The 19068-nt window shown below is 34.1% G+C and overlaps 1 protein-coding gene across 4 annotated transcripts; it reads left to right on the forward strand.

Annotated features, from left to right (window-relative positions):
- Positions 1 to 661: 661 nt before the first annotated feature.
- LOC129243888 (sodium-independent sulfate anion transporter-like) lies at positions 662 to 17509 on the forward strand. 4 transcript variants are annotated; one of them, XM_054881304.1, is made up of 10 exons: positions 662 to 698; positions 749 to 791; positions 11144 to 11443; positions 11506 to 11730; positions 14696 to 14811; positions 15241 to 15544; positions 15678 to 15980; positions 16068 to 16213; positions 16273 to 16443; positions 17146 to 17509. In XM_054881304.1, exons 1-10 carry the CDS (start codon positions 687 to 689, stop codon positions 17368 to 17370), a joined length of 1845 nt encoding a protein of 614 aa, XP_054737279.1. In that variant the 5' UTR covers positions 662 to 686; the 3' UTR covers positions 17371 to 17509. The 4 variants fall into 4 exon arrangements, with proteins under 4 accessions (XP_054737279.1, XP_054737280.1, XP_054737282.1 ...); XM_054881305.1 differs by lacking the exons at positions 662 to 698; positions 749 to 791 and adding exons at positions 2050 to 2227; positions 2292 to 2471; XM_054881307.1 differs by lacking the exons at positions 662 to 698; positions 749 to 791 and adding an exon at positions 5585 to 5901.
- Positions 17510 to 19068: the final 1559 nt, after the last annotated feature.

The following is a 19068-nucleotide window of genomic DNA, read 5'->3' on the forward strand; positions in this document are numbered from 1 at the left end:
CTATCATCCCTATTTGTTAACATCTGTCAAAATTATGTTTTAAGTTTGTCCCGTTTTCTCATGTGGGCAATTTGCAGTCTTAATATTTAATTTTCAAAATAGCAAAGTAAATCAGATTTAATGAAATACGGTTCAGTGAAAATAATATTAAAAATATTAAACTATCATCTCATGATACAAATTAATAAAAAAACTGAAAAGTGGGTCAATGGAGGCAAATATTAATATAATGAAATGTATTTATAGTCCTAAATAGAAGATATTATATCTCTATTTCCTTCTAGGGTATAAAAATAGAATACGCAACGCTTCACTAGAGAAAACAACACAAAAATGAGGCTCAATAGAAATTTTTATAATGAATACAACAGTACTAAAAATGTTGTATCACCAAAGCTACTTGACAGGTTTCAAAACCTATTACAGCTTAGAACCGTTACAATTAGCATGAAAAATTCCATCAAACATCATCTAACGAAGCAATGCGGATGCTCTACTTGTTCCCACTCTTGCACATTTGATTTTCATTTACAAATCATAACATTTATTACTTGCTGGCATTTTTTTTTTGGATAGTATATCTAGTGCTTTTTGTTGTGTATGTGTCACTCTGTGCTTAAAGTGAGGTGAACTCAACTATGGAAAATTAACAATTAGTTGGTAGACTTTGCTTCTATTTTTGTATAATGTTTGAAAGTGTAAGTTATTCTTATTTGCTTAAATTTTATAATTAAAGAAATATTTTTAGGTAAATAGTGGAATAGGAGATTTCGGCGCTTCTGAAGAGTCAGGTAACGTAAATATTGGCAGATGTAAGAATAAATAAATATACCAAAATGTAAACATAATCTTTACGTACATATATTTCGTGGTAGCAATAATTTTTCTCCATTCTCCATTATCCATTTTCTCTCATCTGCTAAAGCCATGAAGCAAAAGCGTGAAAACAAAGGTCCATCAAAGTTTAAGCTTTATAAGAGGTCTCTCGCTATCCTTGAGAGGATTCGTAAAAACGAGGCCGAAGGTAGAGTTCATCCCAAAGATGAGACCGATAAGGTAAGATGCCAAAAGGTGGTGGACGAATACCTGGAATTTCAAGCCTCCAGTATAACAGAAGTCAGAAAACGAAACCTTTCGCACGACGAAAGTGGGAATATGACCAAGAGGTATAAGATCTCAGATCAGGGCGCGGGTGCCTCTAAACCTATCAAGCAATCAAGTGAAATGGGACGTTTTCGAATGGCATTGGTAGGCGAAACTTCTACCCGCGGTAAACCAGTACTCGCCAAATGGTCAGATTTTGATGTTCGGGATTGTGGGAATGTAACCAAGAAGCACAAGATCTTAGATCAGGGTGCGGTTGCTTCTAAACCTATAAAGCGATTCAGTGAGATGGTACGGGACCGTTTTAAAATGGCATTGGTAGACGGAACTTCCAACCGCGGTAAACCAGTGCTCGACAAATGGTCGGAGATTGAGGCACGGCTGTCTCGCATAGTCGTCGACCATGTCATGGCTAACCCGGAGGGTCAATCACCAAGCTTCGACTCGGTGGAGGTGGTCCGCTGTTACCGTGTCATCAAATGTGATGACCAATTCTCCTTGAATTTCCTCATCAACACGATTGACAAAATACAGAACTGCTGGGAGGGTTTGAAACTCAAGCTCATTCCAGCCAGCGAGATTCCACGAAGGCCGAGAGCCCGTATCTGGATACCAAACATGGGGTTTGAAGCAAATCAGTTGATTCCTTATCTTCAGGCTCATAACCGCTCAGTACCGATTACCGACTGGTCAATCATTAAAGCGGAGGCTCCGCAGAAACACAGCGTGTCGTTCCTCCTTCAAATAACGGAAGAAAGCATTGAACCACTGGAAAAAGTGGGAAACAAACTTCGGTTCGGCATACGAAAGGCCCAGCTAAAGATATTCCGTTCTGCGAATCCGGAGGAGGAGCAGGATGAGGTCAACGGTGCCAACGAGCTGCGGACTGGTATGCAGCTAGATGACGCCGAACCTAAAAAATCGAACTATTAAACATAGTTTTAAAGGTTGTCCAAATAAGTCTGAAGCACTCACAGACTACATTGGACAACCTAACCGTTCTCCTGGCGGAGGAGGACGTCGACATCACCTTTATTCAGGAACTTTGAGTGCGGACCACCAGTGCGTGTGGTAAAGAGGTTTACTGAAAAAAACTACAAGCTGTGCTATAAACAGGTTTAAGGTAATTCGAAGTCATGTATTGTAGCTAAAAAACGTTTAAACAAATTTTTAATTCCACCGTATAGTTCACAAGGTGTGACAGTTGTTGGGGTGGAGGTCGCTGACGGCGTCAGCAACATACTTCTAACCGGCCAGCACCACCCGAGGAGGCTCGCAGGCTTGTGCTCGAAAACAAAAACAAAATCCTGTTACTCGAATGCGACGCCAACGCGAGGCATGGGGAAGCTTTGAAACGAATGACCGAGGTGAGTCTTTTTACAATTTCATCATTAATATAAGTTATCGGTATGTAACAGGGGTAATACTATCACTTTCACCTAGTACGGAATACTTCAGGGGATAGGCGGTAGTATTGGTGTTACTATTCTGTCTGAAAACAATACACTAAGGGTAGATAATTGGAGAGTCTCCAATAAAAGTTCTGTTCGGATTACAGTTGGATCCTCTACGGTCTGGATCTTAAGGTAGATCCACCCTTACCGTATCGAAATCCATTAAGAACCAATTTGGAAGAGGTTCAAAAATGTAGTAAATAACAGGATAGGAAGGATTCCGATCCACCAAATCACTCTCACGGAAAACCTTGAGAGTAGGGCTACAAATTGGAGAAGACACGTAGTAGGACCTCAAAACGTCGCGCCTCAAAAATGATAGAATACATGGTTGCGTCTTCCGAATTCGCTACGTCGTCAGAGCCCATGAATAAACGAACTTGCCTGAAAAGAGGAAGAGTAGGCGAAATAAATAGAAACCGCCAACACAAGAAATTATACTCACACACATACACATTCTTGCGACGGTGTCTTCCGCTTAAAAACGCAAAAACAGCATTTTGAGGCTTTATATTCATTTGTATTTTCACAATTTAGCACTCAACACTTTGTTTTTATTAGTTTAAATCTCACAATATTACCAACTCATTCACTGAATTTTCACAAGCATGTAATTTCTCCTTCTTTTGTTTGTATTGAAGGTCAAACTTGTCAAAATAGCGAAAAATAAAATAACTGCTTTCGGAAGGCCCCATCTTCTGTAATCCATTCGTCCTGCTCTTACGTAAAGGAAATTTATTATGTTTTATTTCGTCGAGCATTAAGTGTAACATTACATCGCACTTATATAAATTTATTTATAAATCGAGCTTCTTGGAAATTGAAAAGTTTTTATTGTAATCAAATTTATCAATTTCAAAGTTTTTACTCCTTTCAATTCGATATTTGAAAAATTTCCGGACCTGAAAAACAACCAAATCCAGTGATCTCGGAGTTAACATACATAGATTACAGATATTCTCTTCTTATTTGCTTTTAAAAATATTGTATGTTAATAAATGTTTTTTTTTTTCTGATTTTAAAAATATCCTTTTAAATACCACAATAAACAATGTTGCAGCAATAAAAAAACCTACGAAATGAGAATGTAGGTGTCACTGGCAGCTTATCAGTTAGATTTGGAGACTTGATTACGGCAAATGTTTCTTCCGTTATGTTATATTTACCTCTTACCAACCGATTAAAAAATATAGATTATCCCATTACCAAATGAATATTTTTTAAAAGCTCAGATTAAAGAATTAATCTTAAATCTGAAGTTCATGGAAGCAATATTGTTTTAAATACTTCATTGAAAAATAATAGATATATAATATGTTATGAAACGCGTAAGGAAGGATACCAAAACTCAGGGGGTTGAAATATTTACAAGTTTATTAAGAGACACATCAAACGTTTTCTTTATGGAATCTAATCCATTTTTAATATCGAAACCGCGGAATTATTGTGAGACATTTTATTTGGATAAAAACGTAACATATTCATAAAAACATAATAGCACACAAATGTAAAGGGAACTCGGTTACATATATCGAAAGGTACAAATAATCCTTCTAAGAGCCGCAGGTTGGCCCCCCTGGTATATAAAAGGTTTCGAGCTTAGTAGCTTAATTTTGTACAAGAAAAAACGTAGCCGCACATTTATGGCATTTTTCATTAAATTTTAATAATTGTTTTGCAACTGTTTGGTAGCGGCAATTTAATGAAGGCCATTCAGAATTCGTCGCATGTGCATACCACATGCACGGGATCGCCAATACCTCTACGGAGATATGTATGGTAAAGGCATATTTCATGTTTGCAATATGCTTTTCAGTGCTAATCTGTATTTTTCCAATGAAGTAAATTTAGGAACTGTCCGATTACCCTACAGGAAGAAATCTATATGTACACATATATGTATATACTCGCATGTAAATAAAGGGTTTGCAATAACAGGTGTTATCTATCTATCTATCGCTATCGAGATATGATTATCGATTTTTTATGGCTGTATTGATCTGGATGGTATTGTTCTGGACAACGTTTATTTTCAACAAGACGGCGCTACGTGCCACACATGCAACGAAGCCATTGATCATTTACGGGAAAAGTTTCCGGACCGTGGTATCTCCCGAAGAGGTGATCCCAATTGGCCACCGAGATCTTGTGATTTAACACCTTGTGACTTTTTTCTTTGGGGCCACGTGAAAGAGAAGGTCTACGCCAACAGCCCAAGTCCTCAAAGATGGAATGCGTGAGGCTATCGAGGACCACGTTGCAATTCGGTTATGGAAAATTTGATGAAAAGGATATTGTCCTGTAAGCGTGGTCGTGGTGGTCATTTGCCTGATGCTATTTTCCACTATTCACGACATATCTTGCTCTTTATAATGAAATAAACATCCGATCATTTATTGTAAAAAATAGCATTTTTCATTGACTATCAAATAACACCTCTTATTGGAAAACACTTTACATATGTACACATGTGAGCCAATCGACATATCCGTGAGTACGTTTAAGCGTTACAACAAAAACTATGTAAAGATATACGAGTACTAGTCAAGAGTCGTTACGTTAAGTTTAGTTGTCAAAATTTTAAGCCAAATCAAATTTAGATTTAGATTAACACAATGCTTAAAGTTGTTTGTTCCATTCAAAAATGTGCAGATGTGCAGAGTTTCACAACTCGAACCGGAACATCAGTAACACGGTAAATGCTCATATAAGAATAGGCAGAAATTGGTGTTTGGCCGAGCTTTTTAAACTTTCCACATTTTAAAATCCTTAACATACATATACTCGTATGCGTGAAGCACACATTTGGATTTTACAACTTGATAAGTATGGATGGAAATCACGTATAATTTTTATAGTTAGCAGATAATATTTTAAAGAGGGTAATGTAAGACAAAAATATAGTACAGTTAGTTATTATTAGCGAATACTTTGGTATAGCCTACCCTCGTTACTTTATTAATTATTTTACCACCACAAAAAGTACATAAAGTTAATTTCTAGTTAATAAGCAAACTTGAGTCGCTATCTCAAATTGCCTGAGAAATCTGCAGGTTTAAATAGATTAGCCACTAGCTGTTTAATGCGAGTATCAGCTGTCAGAACCTTTAATACTTCGTATATTGGTAAAGCAGATCTTGAACAGAGCCGTCTACTTGTTGGGCAATTACAATTCAACGCTCTAACCGATCGGTGGTGATATCGCGTGGCGTGTCATGTGTGCATATATGTATATACATGTATTGTAATTGTGAACAGATACATTGAATTACTGTCGCGAATTGCTGTTAACGATTTAGTTGTTTTTTTTTGGGTTTCCTTGCAAATATGACAAACGTAGACGGTAAATATTGTACTTTTTAATAAACGATTATTTAGCAAATTCATTGACTGATAAATACATATACGTACATACGAATTCTTATTCATAAATATATATATACCTACATATGTACATATGTATGAGTGATCGCATATAAGACAAGTTTGTGTGTCTGTCATCGTTTTACGTATACAAAATATTGTTAATTAAATAAATAAAATTCTCAGATTGCATCATAAAACAATGCCGTAAATTGTACTGTTTATGAAAGCGTATGGCATGCGAAAAGTTTAATGAATTTCTTGTGAAAACCTATTGTAATTTTTTCATGTGTATTTGCATTCTTAATTTATTGAAAGTTTCCGTCAATAAGTCTAGTAACATTTCTCAAACAGTTTTAATATGTACATATGTATATGCACATATATATGTAGAAACACATGTGCAAATTCATATACATATGTACAAACATACACACATACATAGTATGTACATATGTGCATCTAATTTATAATCACAGCAAATTATTCTCATAAAATTTAATATTTTGAAAATTCGCTAAAATTACTAAACATAAATCGGAATCCGAAAAAATATGCATTATATTGTACTGTCAAAACTCCCCTATCAGATACTCGTCTTGAGCTATCACCAATTACTTTAAAACAGCATTTTTTGTCATTATTTGGAGCAACTTGACTCCTAAGCGGGCAATTGTCTTTACCGGACGCGGACAAAGCTTTTCTAAAAATCATCTCTATTGAACGAACGCGAACTCCTCATCAGCAGCAAAACAAAATGTGAAACACAATGAAATGGACGTGAGATATGTACAAGTACATACATCTGTGCATAGGTATATGCATTTATGGATAAATAAAAAGAAATTCGTGCACATGTTTCGTTGGGGAATTCACAACGAACTAAATTTCAGTTAGTTTTGCAGTGTGAAGTGCAGATTCTATAGTGGCAATGACATCAAATTTCAGTTTTAATGAAAAAATAAAATTAAATAAAATAAAATAGATATTTTGAACGGGAGCGTGTCATTATTCTGTATTACAAAATTCTGGATGACAAAATTCTGTAAATTGCAAAAAAATTCTGCTTTTTAAAATTCTGCTTTTTTAAAATTCTGCTTTTTAAAATTCTGCTTTCTAAAATTCTCCTTTTTCAAAATTCTGCATGTTTAATGCGAAAAATTCTGCTTTATTCAAGTTTTGTGATTTTCGTCATACAAGAAGAGAGTCAAAGTTCTCATTTCCAGGTAATATTTGATTGCAAACATGTGTACATACCAATGTATAACTGTGATAACTATAATTAATGTAGGTATGTACATATGTACGAGGGGATTCTGCTGTTTCCGTGGCGCCGCAATCTTATGGCGGATTCTTATAGAACTCGACAAAAGAAAACGAAATGAAGGAGTAAAATTTTTTGATATCTCGCTTAGTTTTCGAGATATTGAATAAAAAAAAGGCTGGAAGGCCTCAATGGTTTTAAAACGGAAAGGAGTTCTACGCAAAAATACTGTGGATTGCATAGCCGGAGTTGGACTGATGAGGGTTATTTTTTTGAAGCGCGGCCGAAGGCCCCCCACGCAAAAAAAAGTTCTACGCAAAAATACTGTGGATTCTATCGAAACTGAAGAAAAAATTATTATTATTATTATTTTTTATTTAATATCTCGAATAATACAATAATAATAATAAATTAAATAATTACATTACCTCTTTAACATCGTTAACATTATATTTTAATACAGAATTTTGAAAGCAGAATTTTAGAAAGCAGAATTTTAAAAAAGCAGAATTTTAAAAAGCAGAATTTTGTTTTTAGAATTTTGTATACAGAATTTCGACACCAACCCTTTTGAACGCATATAAGGAGAATAATTATCGGTACATGCATTAACCGAAAGGAACATTTATATGTACATATGTATATAAATAACATAAAATCAAAAATAATAATAATAATAAAAACTTTAACTTTTATTGCCAACTTAAAAATTGAGAAAATGAAGTCTGGGCTTAGTGTTCGTAATAAAGAAAGAATTCATTAAAAGTACGAGTACTGTAAAAAATATTTGCTTCAAGAGCGTAGGCGGTAGTAAACCCGATCCAATGCGTTCGACTACTACATTTCTTAAATAAGAAATCAATAGCTTCCGACATGTGGACCAATTATTTAGGCTGATTTTGATTGTCATTTAAGTACGATTTTGAACGATATTTTGGTTGCTTTAGAAAATTTTGAAAACCACTTACAACAGCAGCGGAGTCTTCGGCAAATTAAAAACAACTTACAATAATTCACAATTCCTGAGGTTTTGAAGCTATGGATCTTATTTTTCTACATAGTTTAAATTTCCAGTTACTTTTTTTATTACTACAATATATAAAATATGAAATGTGTTTATTCTTGTTATATATTAAACATTCGCCTAACGAATGCTAACTGCCTCCCCCTTGGCCGGACAGCCTCTTGACCAGAAGAAAATTTACCAGCGACAAGTATACATCCATGAGATTTTCACTGTAACTTCCTAAACCAATACGTAATTCCAGAAAAAAATAAAAATAAAAAATCTGGCTATAAAGAAAGAGTCTTGGGTTTTTAAAAAATAGTTAATCTTGCAATTATCCAACTTGCTACAGCGACACTTTTGCTGCAATTAAGTTTTTCTGCTAGAAGCGGTTTATTCAAAATCATTGTGCTAAACTTATGCCAAATAACAAACAGATCAAATGCGGAATGAAATATCCTGAATGAAAATGATATATTTATTATTTTTAATTAATTGTGACTTACTATATATATAAGTACGTTTGTGGAACCACAACAAGACGCACGCCACAAACAGGAGGAGGAGCTCGGCCAAACACCCACAACGCGTGTAAGCGCAAATTGTATATTATATTATATATATATATATACATATATATGTATATACCCATATGTTTATTTTTTGAGTGGGTTCATGCTGCGTACATATAAAACAAAAGGTTCATATAAATGAAAATTTAACTTATCCTTTAACTAAAAAAATTAAATTTTTGAATAAAAATTATGTTCAAGGAAATTGTTAAAGGCTTTAACACGTTTTATTTTGTAAATTTTTTCACTTAACATATATTTTTGTTTTGTTAAAAATATTTACACCACTACAAAAAGCAGACATTAGTGACCCTAGAGAGAAAACTTCCATAAGTCTGCAGTTCCACTTATGGGCTTTTTTGTATGCAACATAAATGACTTTTTCTTAATCCTAGCCCTAGAGTTAGCCAGACAGTTAAGCAACGCGGCTTCTGATTCCAGCTTTTATTTCGAATTTGCCGGTTGCAAACTTTTTCAACTCCATTCCAACCGTCACATTCCTACAAGCTTGTCTTCTTCTTCTAAACAGATGGATAGCGACTTATCTCAGCAGGAACTGTAATGCTATAACCCTCCTATCTCGCCTCCCCAAATATTAAAATAACATATTTTTAACTGGTAACTAAAGGGTTTTTTTTAGAAGTTAGGTTTTCAAGATGAAATAAAACGTATATAATTTAATGTTATGGCCAAAAATTTAGCTTTATTATAAAGATAAGGGTTTGCCATTATGTTTTAAATATGATTTCGGGCAAGTGGCCGCCGCGGCTGGCTCGAATAAATTCCAGCCGAGAGGCCCAATTTTCGACCACTTTTTGCAGCAATTGAGGCCGTATGTCAGCAATAACGCGCCGAATATTCTCTTCCAAGACGTCAATCGTCTCGGGCTTATCTGCGTAGACAAGCGACTTCACATAGCCCCACAAGAAATAGTCCAGCGGTGTTATATCGCACGATCTTGGAGGCCACGCCACAGGTCCACGGCGCGAGATAATGCGCTCACCAAAAGTTTCCTTCAATAAATCGATTGTTGCGTTGGCTGTATGGCATGTAGCGTCGTCTTGTTGGAACCAAAGGTCGTCCGCATCAACATCGTCCAATTCAGGCACGAAAAAGTCATTAATCATGGCTCTATAGCGCTCTCCATTGACTGTAACATTATGGCCGGCTTCATTTTTAAAGAAATATGGACCAATGATTCCCTCTATTCCCATAGAGCACACCAAACAGTGACTTTTTGAGGATGTAACGGCGTCTCAGCAATGGCTTGTGGATTATGTTCACTCCAAATGCGACAATTTTGCTTATTGACATACCCATTCAACCAAAAGTGAGCTTCATCCCTGAACAAAATTTTCTTGTGATGCGTCGCGCGAACCGAACCATTATTTTCGTAATAAATTTGCACGATTTGCAAACGTTGTTCAGGTGTAAGTCTATTCATTATGAAATGGCAAACCAAACTGAGCATAAACCAAGTGACAGCTGTCAAAAAGACCATCTACGAAAAAAGTAGTGCCAACTTGAAAACCTAACCTCTAAAAAAACACCCTTTATCTTGTCCTCTGGAAAACCAGTTCAGTATACTGCATTTATTAGCCTTTTGCCCCGAATTTGAATGACAAAGACATCAGCACTTTGACGAGATGATATGATCCACTATCACTACTAATTGATCTTTCAGATTCTAATATTTCAAAAATGTAAAAATTTCTCAAAGATCTGGTCTTCTCCGACATATCTAGACAAGGCAATCTCTAAAAGCCAGCCAAAAGCCTCTGTCGCTAGCGCTGCGTTTGGTTTTAGTTTATTTAATAATTTTATTGTTATTAAAAAAAACAATAATTGGCGCGTACAATTGTGTTAGGTGTTTGGCCGAGCTCCTCCTCCTATTTGTGGCGTGCGTCTTAATGTTGTTCAAATGGTTTTTTATGAGCAGCTTTTTCATGACAGAAATACCCTCGAAAGTCACTGGTAGAATACACTTGCCCTTGCCTGCAGAGGGGCAACCACTGTTAGGAAAAAACTCTTTCTATCATTTGGTGTTTCATACGCGGCGACTCGAACCTGCGCACTCCCGAGTGGTAGTCACGTACCAACCCATTCAACGGCAGCTTCAAAAATAAAAAAATAAAACTAAGATATAAAAGAAAATCAGGAAAAAACTTAAAAAAAAAATTGTTGAATAATAAGTACTTTCAATTTTATTCTGCATTATCCTAATATTATTTTACGGAGCTGATAATTCCGAATTATGAAATAGGTTTCTATATTATTATGAACCATACTGTTTTTATAGCCATAAAATGATTTGATCGTGTATCAAATTATCAGATTGTTCGAAATGGTATTGTTATCTGAAATACTTGTTTTGTTTCAGTTGGATTATACGAGCCACAAAACTCTAATATTGGTTCAACAATTTTAAACAGTAGTAAAAAACTCTGCCGGCCAAGTATTATCACAGGGAAATTCCCAATTCTAAAGTGGCTACCTAAATATCAGCCAACATTTCTACTTCGAGATGCTATTGCCGGATTTACAGTTGGCCTTACAACTATCCCCCAAGCAATTGCTTATGGCACCGTCGCGGGCTTGCAACCCCAATACGGTCTTTATGCAGCCTTTATGGGATGTTTCACCTATATTATATTTGGTTCCTGCAAGGACATAACCATTGGTAAATAAAGAAATTCAATTACTAAAACTTAAGCTAAGTTTTTTTTTCATAAATTTATTTAGCCACCACAGCAATCATGGCAATGATGGTGCACGATTACGCAGTTATAACACCTGACTACGCCGTCTTAATATCCTTTCTAGCGGGTTGCATTATATTGGTCCTGGGAATCCTTAATCTAGGCGTACTTGTGCGATTTATTTCCGTGCCTGTCATCACGGGATTCACAATGGCTGCAGCATGCACAATTGGTAGTGCGCAAGTTAACAATCTGTTCGGGATGAAAAGTAAGTAAAAGTATGAACATTTCACCTCGCAGGTCATGGTTCCCATTTGATATCGACACCTTCCCATTCATTTATTCACAATGACTCTAAAAAGAATAAATCAATCACAAATTTCATTACTATTGCTTCATCTGAGCTACGATGAAACTCTTGCGGCGGATTTGTGTGAATCCGAGTAGAATTTTTTATTTAAATCCAAAAAATAACAAATACAATAACAAATTTCCACAAAAAGCATTTAAACAATTCCAGGGTTACATGTATTGCATTATCAGAATATTACGGAACGGTCAGACCTTTTTTACAACTATGATAAAATTTTCAGTTGTAAAGCAAATAAAGACGTACAATTTTTATGACACCAGAAGGTATGGTATTCTGAAATTGGTCATACGTTTCTTCCATAGTTCATGATCAAGTTGCGAAAGCGAAATTGAATTTAATGTGCCGATAAATTTACTTGGCTTCTTGATAACGTTTTCTTTAGAGTTAAGATAAGTCGTCTAAAAATAGGAATTTCTCTGATAAGGGCTTCAAAACCAAATCTTTGAAAACTTTTACTACTTTTGAGTCATTATTGAGCAGAAAATTTTAAATCTATTGTAATTGGAAAAGACCCGCCCACAGTCGCATAGAACTGTATTTAAATGTGTTCCGAAAAACAAAATAAAAAAATACCAGTCTAACGGTTAGACGCGATAGAAGTGAAACCTTCCGTAAAACAAACTGAGAGAGAATGAGACGAGAGCAGCATTAGGAGCGGGATAATTATAGGTTCATTATAATATTGCTATAAAGTTCATATTTTATTTTCTTCATTTTATTATTATTCATCCTCAATGTTTTCAATTTCAACAAATGATACGAGTGGCTTATGATAGCTAAAATATGATACAAATGCTTTGGTTTCGATGTTGTCAACATATCTTTGAAATACGGCGTCAATGGTTGTTTTTGATCGTGTTGTCGATTCAGTGCGATTGTTACACATTTTTAAATTGAATGTTGTATTGAGAAAGTCAATTGAAGGAACCGCTGTGTCCAATGCAAAATTTACGTTAAAATCGCCACTTAAAATCATTGGAACTTTATCGTAATCTTTTCTAAGTATCCGCGATACTTCTGGTGTATACTTTATTAAATTTTCGTGAATGAATTCCGTGGTGTTATTTATTGATTGATTCGGTGAAATATAAATTGCCACAATTAAAACTGTTTTTCCATTGCTCAATCTGGTTTTTTAGTTCTATTTTCTTTTTGTTTTTTTTTCTGTCGATATTCACGACACTTTTCTGCATTATTTTTCGGCATAATTGCGGTAAATATTTAAAAATGAAAATATTTACGAATATAAAAATACGGACGCAATACAGCACACGCGGTTTCTATTATGAGCGTCGTAACGCGTATATTACACAGACGTACAAACATTCGTAGGACGCTTGGTCTAAGCAAGTATTAGGTAGTTATAGGTATACATAATGCCTTCTCGCTGACCGTAATACGCAGGCGCGCACACATACGTACTAGCATACATACAAACATGCATACGTATGACGCTTGAACTAAACACCAAAGCAAGTAATAGGTAGTGTAGTATACTCACTATACTAGCGTGGCTCAGCAGTACGCAGCCACACACATATACATACGTATATCAACATATAACAACATATTCGTAGCCAAGAGTGTCGCTTTTTCGTTTCATCGAGTCTCAAATCACTCCCAACGATTCTAAAGAAGTTTTCACTTCAAAAAGATGTAATGAAATCTACAACAAGTACCCAATAAAAAATATTTGTTATGTATTTTATTAAAAATAAAAATTAAAATTTGTAATAAATAAAAATAAAAATTTGTAATAAAATAAATACATACATATTATTTATATTATTATAATTTACTTAAAGATAACTTCTAAAAAAATATTTTAAATAAAATTTAAGCATTGAAAATTCTATACCAGCCATAAATTCGATAGAGTCATCCTACTTAAAAAGCTGGTTTCAATTGGTCTTTACCCTAGCTTACTTAAATGGTTTGCATCTTATTTCACAGATAGAACTCGATTCGTTAGTATAAATAATATAAAATTTGATGCCATCAAAGTTACCTCAGGTGTGCTTCAAGGTAGCCATCTCGGGCGACCATGGTGGGCACTACTACCATCACAAAAATATATGAAAAGAAATACTTGGGGGGGTCATATTTACATCGAAAATGTCGTTTTCTAAACAAATAGACTTTATGATTGCCAAGTCCAGATCTATGCTCTGCTTTGTAGTAAGGAATTCAAAGGAGGTCCAGGATCTTTTCACGCTGAAGAATTTGTATTTTTCTCTTGTTACAACAAACCTCGAATATTGCAGCATCATCTGGGAATTGAGGTTCATAAACGTTGCACAGATTTGCCGTTCATTCCCTTCTTTGGCCCTGTAGTTAGTTTGCCTGCATATAAGAGTAGATGCCTTTTGTTAGCATTGCCAGCATTAGAAATGCGAAGAAAAAATTCATCGTTAATGTTTATAAGGGACGTAGCCACGAATTATATCAAACGCCACTTCTTACTAGAGCTAATACTTTTTAATTGTCCTAATCGTAACCTTAAACTCAGAAATATGTTCCATTTACCTTATTTACCAAGTTTAGTCAATGAACCACTTACACGTTGTATAAGGCAGTCCAACCAATATTGTAAAAATTTAAATATATTCTCTAACTCACGAGAAACTTTAAAGTTAAACCTTAATCTGCAGATACACTTTTTGAATTGTAACTAATGTATCTCACCGTATTGTTCACCATATATTATATTTAAGCTTCAGTATTAGTAATACATTTGAGTTGTACTTAATTGATCAAAGAATAAATAATAATTTTTTTACTAAAATGAATTCTATCACTGATATTTAAGATCTTCACTATATGCACATTCTTATATAATGTAGTTTTATTTGATTCAAAGGTCCGTCAACAGAATTTATTGCGGCGTGGAAATATTTATTTACACACATAACATCAATTCGTTTGAATGACTCTTTACTTGGCGTATCCAGTCTTATATTTCTTCTATTGTTAAAGGTATAAAGCAACAAATAAAAACATTTCTAAAAAGGGCGGGTCGAAATGGAGTAAAACAAGCTGTGCGTGAGGTATTAAAGAAATTATTAGATTAGGATTAGAGAAATCCAATTATCAATGTCTCTGATGTATAAAACCGACTGAATTTGAGCAATGTTAGGGATTATTGACTTTGAGGGCATCCGTCTAACCGCGAGAGGTAGCCATATACTGAAACCATTTATAATAAAGTCCTATCATTTACACAAACTGCTCAATCGAGCAAGTTGTCGTGGTGAATCGGTATCAGTGACTGATTAATAACAGATTTGACAGACACCACCAAAACAAGAAGGCCGCCACAGCTTTTTAACATCGACCCGTCTTTATTTGAAACGCCTTTATAAAACAAAGTACATATGAAAATATTAAATAAATTTCAATTTTTAGCAAGTGAAAAATATACCCTTCGGCAATAAGATAATTTGGAAATATATTTCTCTATCTCGCAACGCTATGGTAGTAATATTTGGAACGTTTTTGTCATATCAGTTAAGTCGAGATGGATCGTCGCCATTCGAAATTACTAGTAACATTACAGCAGGACTGCCACCGTTCCGACTACCACCGTTCAGCACATATGTCGATGGAAAGGAGGTGTCTTTCAGTGAGATGATAAGCACAATAGGATCTTCGTTGGCATCGATACCATTGGTATCGATCCTTGAAATAGTGGCAATAGCCAAAGCATTTTGTAAGTTTTTCCCTTATGTCTTAACTAATACTAATGCACATACGTAATCGGCTTTATTTAAAAGATATGTCGGTTTGTACACATAACATAAATTAACTTGTTTTTTATTTTTTTATTTTTTTTTTTTTTGCAGCCAAAGGTAAAATTGTTAACGCATCACAGGAAATGATCGCTCTTGGCATGTGTAACATTATGGGGAGTTTCGTTACATCTATGCCAGTAACAGGTTCATTTACAAGAACAGCTGTTAACAATGCTAGTGGAGTTAAAACGCCATTAGGCGGTGCTGTAACGGGTTCGATGGTATTGATAGCATTGGCGTTTCTCACACAAACTTTCTACTATATTCCGAAAGCAACTTTGGCCTCGGTTATTATTGGAGCTATGATATCTCTTGTTGAACTGAAGAAATTGCGCGATATATGGAAATCAAAAAGTAAAGTAGAGACTTTAACAAGGAAGAAAACATTCTTATATACTAAATATAATTTTAATTTCTTCATTTTCATTTTCTTCACTTAAGAAATCGATCTTTTTCCATTTCTTTTAACGTTTTTGACTTGTCTATTTTGGAGTCTTGAATACGGGATTATTTGCGGTATAATATTCAATATTACTTTTATATTGTATAGAAGCGCAAGACCACAAATATATTTAGAAAAGAAAAGGGTAAACAAAGTTTGTATCAAATTTGTGACGTAAATTAATTGACATTTATTTCATTATAGGTTAATGATTTTGATGTATGCTTTGTGGATGTCAAGCAGACACTGGATTTCGCGTCTGCTGAATATCTGAAAGAAAAAGTAGTGAAGTTTATGAGCGAATATAGATATGATATTAGTCTCGTTATTATAAAAGGAGCAGAGATTAATTCAATTGACTATACAGTCGCTATGGTATGTATTTATATAGAAATATCTTATCAAAATTTCTAAGACATACTCGTACTTCACTAATTTCTCATATTTCTCTTCATTTTATAAGTAGTTGCTTTTGCCATTATATCTGCAGCGTAAAATAATAATTTTTTGTGGGCAAGTCATACGCATACAGAAACTATAAAAGTAGCTCAAGAGCGTTGCGCACTTTGACGGTTGAAAGTTTCTCGTGAAATCCGAACTTTGGCGCAAAGTGTAATTATCATTTTAAAAATAATAACTTTTGGCCGTTTGTATTTACTTTTTCATTAATAATTCGTTTATATTAACTAACGGCTCCGATATCATTAAAGTTGAGTGATTTTCCCTAAATCTACTGACTTTTAATTTTTCCTTTTAATAAACGAAGTCGGATTAGATTTGCGAAAGTTAACCGTGCCAAGACATTAAAACAAAAGTAAATGGCAAAAACCTTGAGGTAGAGTAGGCAACTTATTTTTTTTTTTCTATTACTAATCAAACTCCTTTCAACAAATAAAATTTTGGTCGTCTGTTTTTGGCAAAACCACTTTGACTTTGAATACATGGCGGTCTAGAAGTACCTATGTATGTATGTATTTAAATCTTTTTAAGAAACATCATTTAGACAAACGGTTTAAAAAACCATGCAAATTACATCAAAATCTTCATTTGTATGTTTGTATGTTTTCTATTTTTCAGAACATAATTTCGCTTAAAGAGGACCTTGAGGTGCTTAAATGTGATCTCGTATGCTGGAATTGGAATATTTGCGCAGCAGGAGTTATTTGCAGATTAAATAGAGACTTGAGCTGCATGTTTAAAAATGAACAGAGTATCGAGGAGGTGGTGAATAACTATTATCTAGCTCTGCAAAGGAAAAATGCAGACTCTAGTGGTACTCTATCCACAAACGCTTCATCATAAATAATATTATAACTAACTATATCTTACATAGTGCCGGCATTATAGTTGTACTTAGCTGTACTTACTTGTAATTCCTCTTCAATATTTTTTTATATTTGCAAATGAAAGCACCAATAAAACGTTTTACTTATGTTCATAAATAAAAATATCATTGGTAAATAATTTTCAACAAGGTTTGTTTGTTAATTAAAACGTATTTCTGTTCGCGGCTTCACAATTGATTAATTTTTTATGGGAGCGTGTCATTATTCTGTTTTACAAAATTCTGTAAATTGCAAAAAAATTCTGCTTTTTAAAATTCTGCTTTTTCAAAATTCTGCATGTTTAATGCGAAAAATTCTGCTTTATTCAAGTTTTGTGATTTTCGTCATACAAGAAGTAACAAAATAAACATTTAATTCATAAATATACATATAGGTATGTTTAAGCGATAACAATATTTTAGTTTAGCCAATTCCAATATTTTTTGCAATTCTTTTTAAATATGTAGTGTGACTTAATGCATTTCTTTTTTTAATAATTCTTCGCAGCTGTTCGTTTTTTTTAGAAGAGTTCTACGCAAAAATACTGTGGATTCTATCGAAACTGAAGAAAAAATTATTATTATTATTTTTTATTTAATATCTCGAATAATAATAAAAAATAATAATAATAATAAGTTAAATAATCACATTACCTCTTTAACATTGTTAACATTGTATTTTAATACAGAATTTTGTAATACAGAATTTTGAAAGCAGAATTTTAGAAAGCAGAATTTTAAAAAAGCAGAATTTAAAAAGCAGAATTTTGTTTTTAGAATTTTGTACAGACAGAATTTCGACACCAACCCATTTTTTATTTGTATTATTTTATTTGAAGCAAAAATTTGCACGTTGCGGTCTCGACAACCAATTCTTAATAAAAACTTTTAACAAAAACTCAATATCATTGACTAGAAATGGTATTACAAATGCGTTGAAATAAAATTGTAACAATTCATAACAAACTTGAATGTTTTCTAAGAACCATGCATTGTTGTTGTAGCAATTTCCTAAACCGTGTTCAGAACCGTTAGGCTTTCAGCCGTTGTCGTTGATGTTATCTAACCCAAGGAAAATAACTGTTTCGACAGGGTGGAACCTGCGGGAGAGAGGCCATGGATGATTAGGTTTAAGCGAGCAGTGGATGAGTCTTCCCCGGTAAGCAAGCAAGCGTACATTTATTGAAAGCTGAGTCTCCAAAAATTATATAATTACGATCCTTGGCTTGGAAGCCTTACACTGTCAGAGTGTCTAATCTACTGTCTGAGAAGTCAATAAATCTTGGAAAGTGTACACTCTCCGTATCCTTTTACATGCGCGCACGGCACAGAACCCACACTCATCCGCCATATACAAGGCAAAGTTCATCGGCCCGAAAAGAATACATAGGTAAACAATTTTATTAGTAAAATTAGATCAGCAAATGATCTTTTATAGTACGGCAAAGATAATCAAGTACAAATACAAATGACTAAATTAAGATTATGTTAAATTTATGTGCATGTGAGGTATTAACTACATGTCAGATATATTTGTTATTGTACATAAGAGATATCAAAACAAATATATTAAATAACCAAACGGTTTGATGATATGTTTGCCTATTAGATTATGATATACATACGTAGATAACAAGAGCACATTCACATATGTATGTAGTTCACTTTCTGTACAT

This window comes from Anastrepha obliqua, chromosome 4 (genome assembly GCF_027943255.1).
Source record: "Anastrepha obliqua isolate idAnaObli1 chromosome 4, idAnaObli1_1.0, whole genome shotgun sequence".
In the NCBI taxonomy this organism is placed as follows: domain Eukaryota; kingdom Metazoa; phylum Arthropoda; class Insecta; order Diptera; family Tephritidae; genus Anastrepha; species Anastrepha obliqua.

Bases quoted from the DNA above. Each gene is read 5' to 3' on its own strand.
- LOC129243888 (XM_054881304.1), top strand. The intron at 792-11,143 runs GTAACGTAAATA...GTTTTGTTTCAG, and splicing joins CGGCGCTTCTGAAGAGTCAG to TTGGATTATACGAGCCACAA. The intron at 11,444-11,505 runs GTAAATAAAGAA...AAATTTATTTAG, and splicing joins CTGCAAGGACATAACCATTG to CCACCACAGCAATCATGGCA.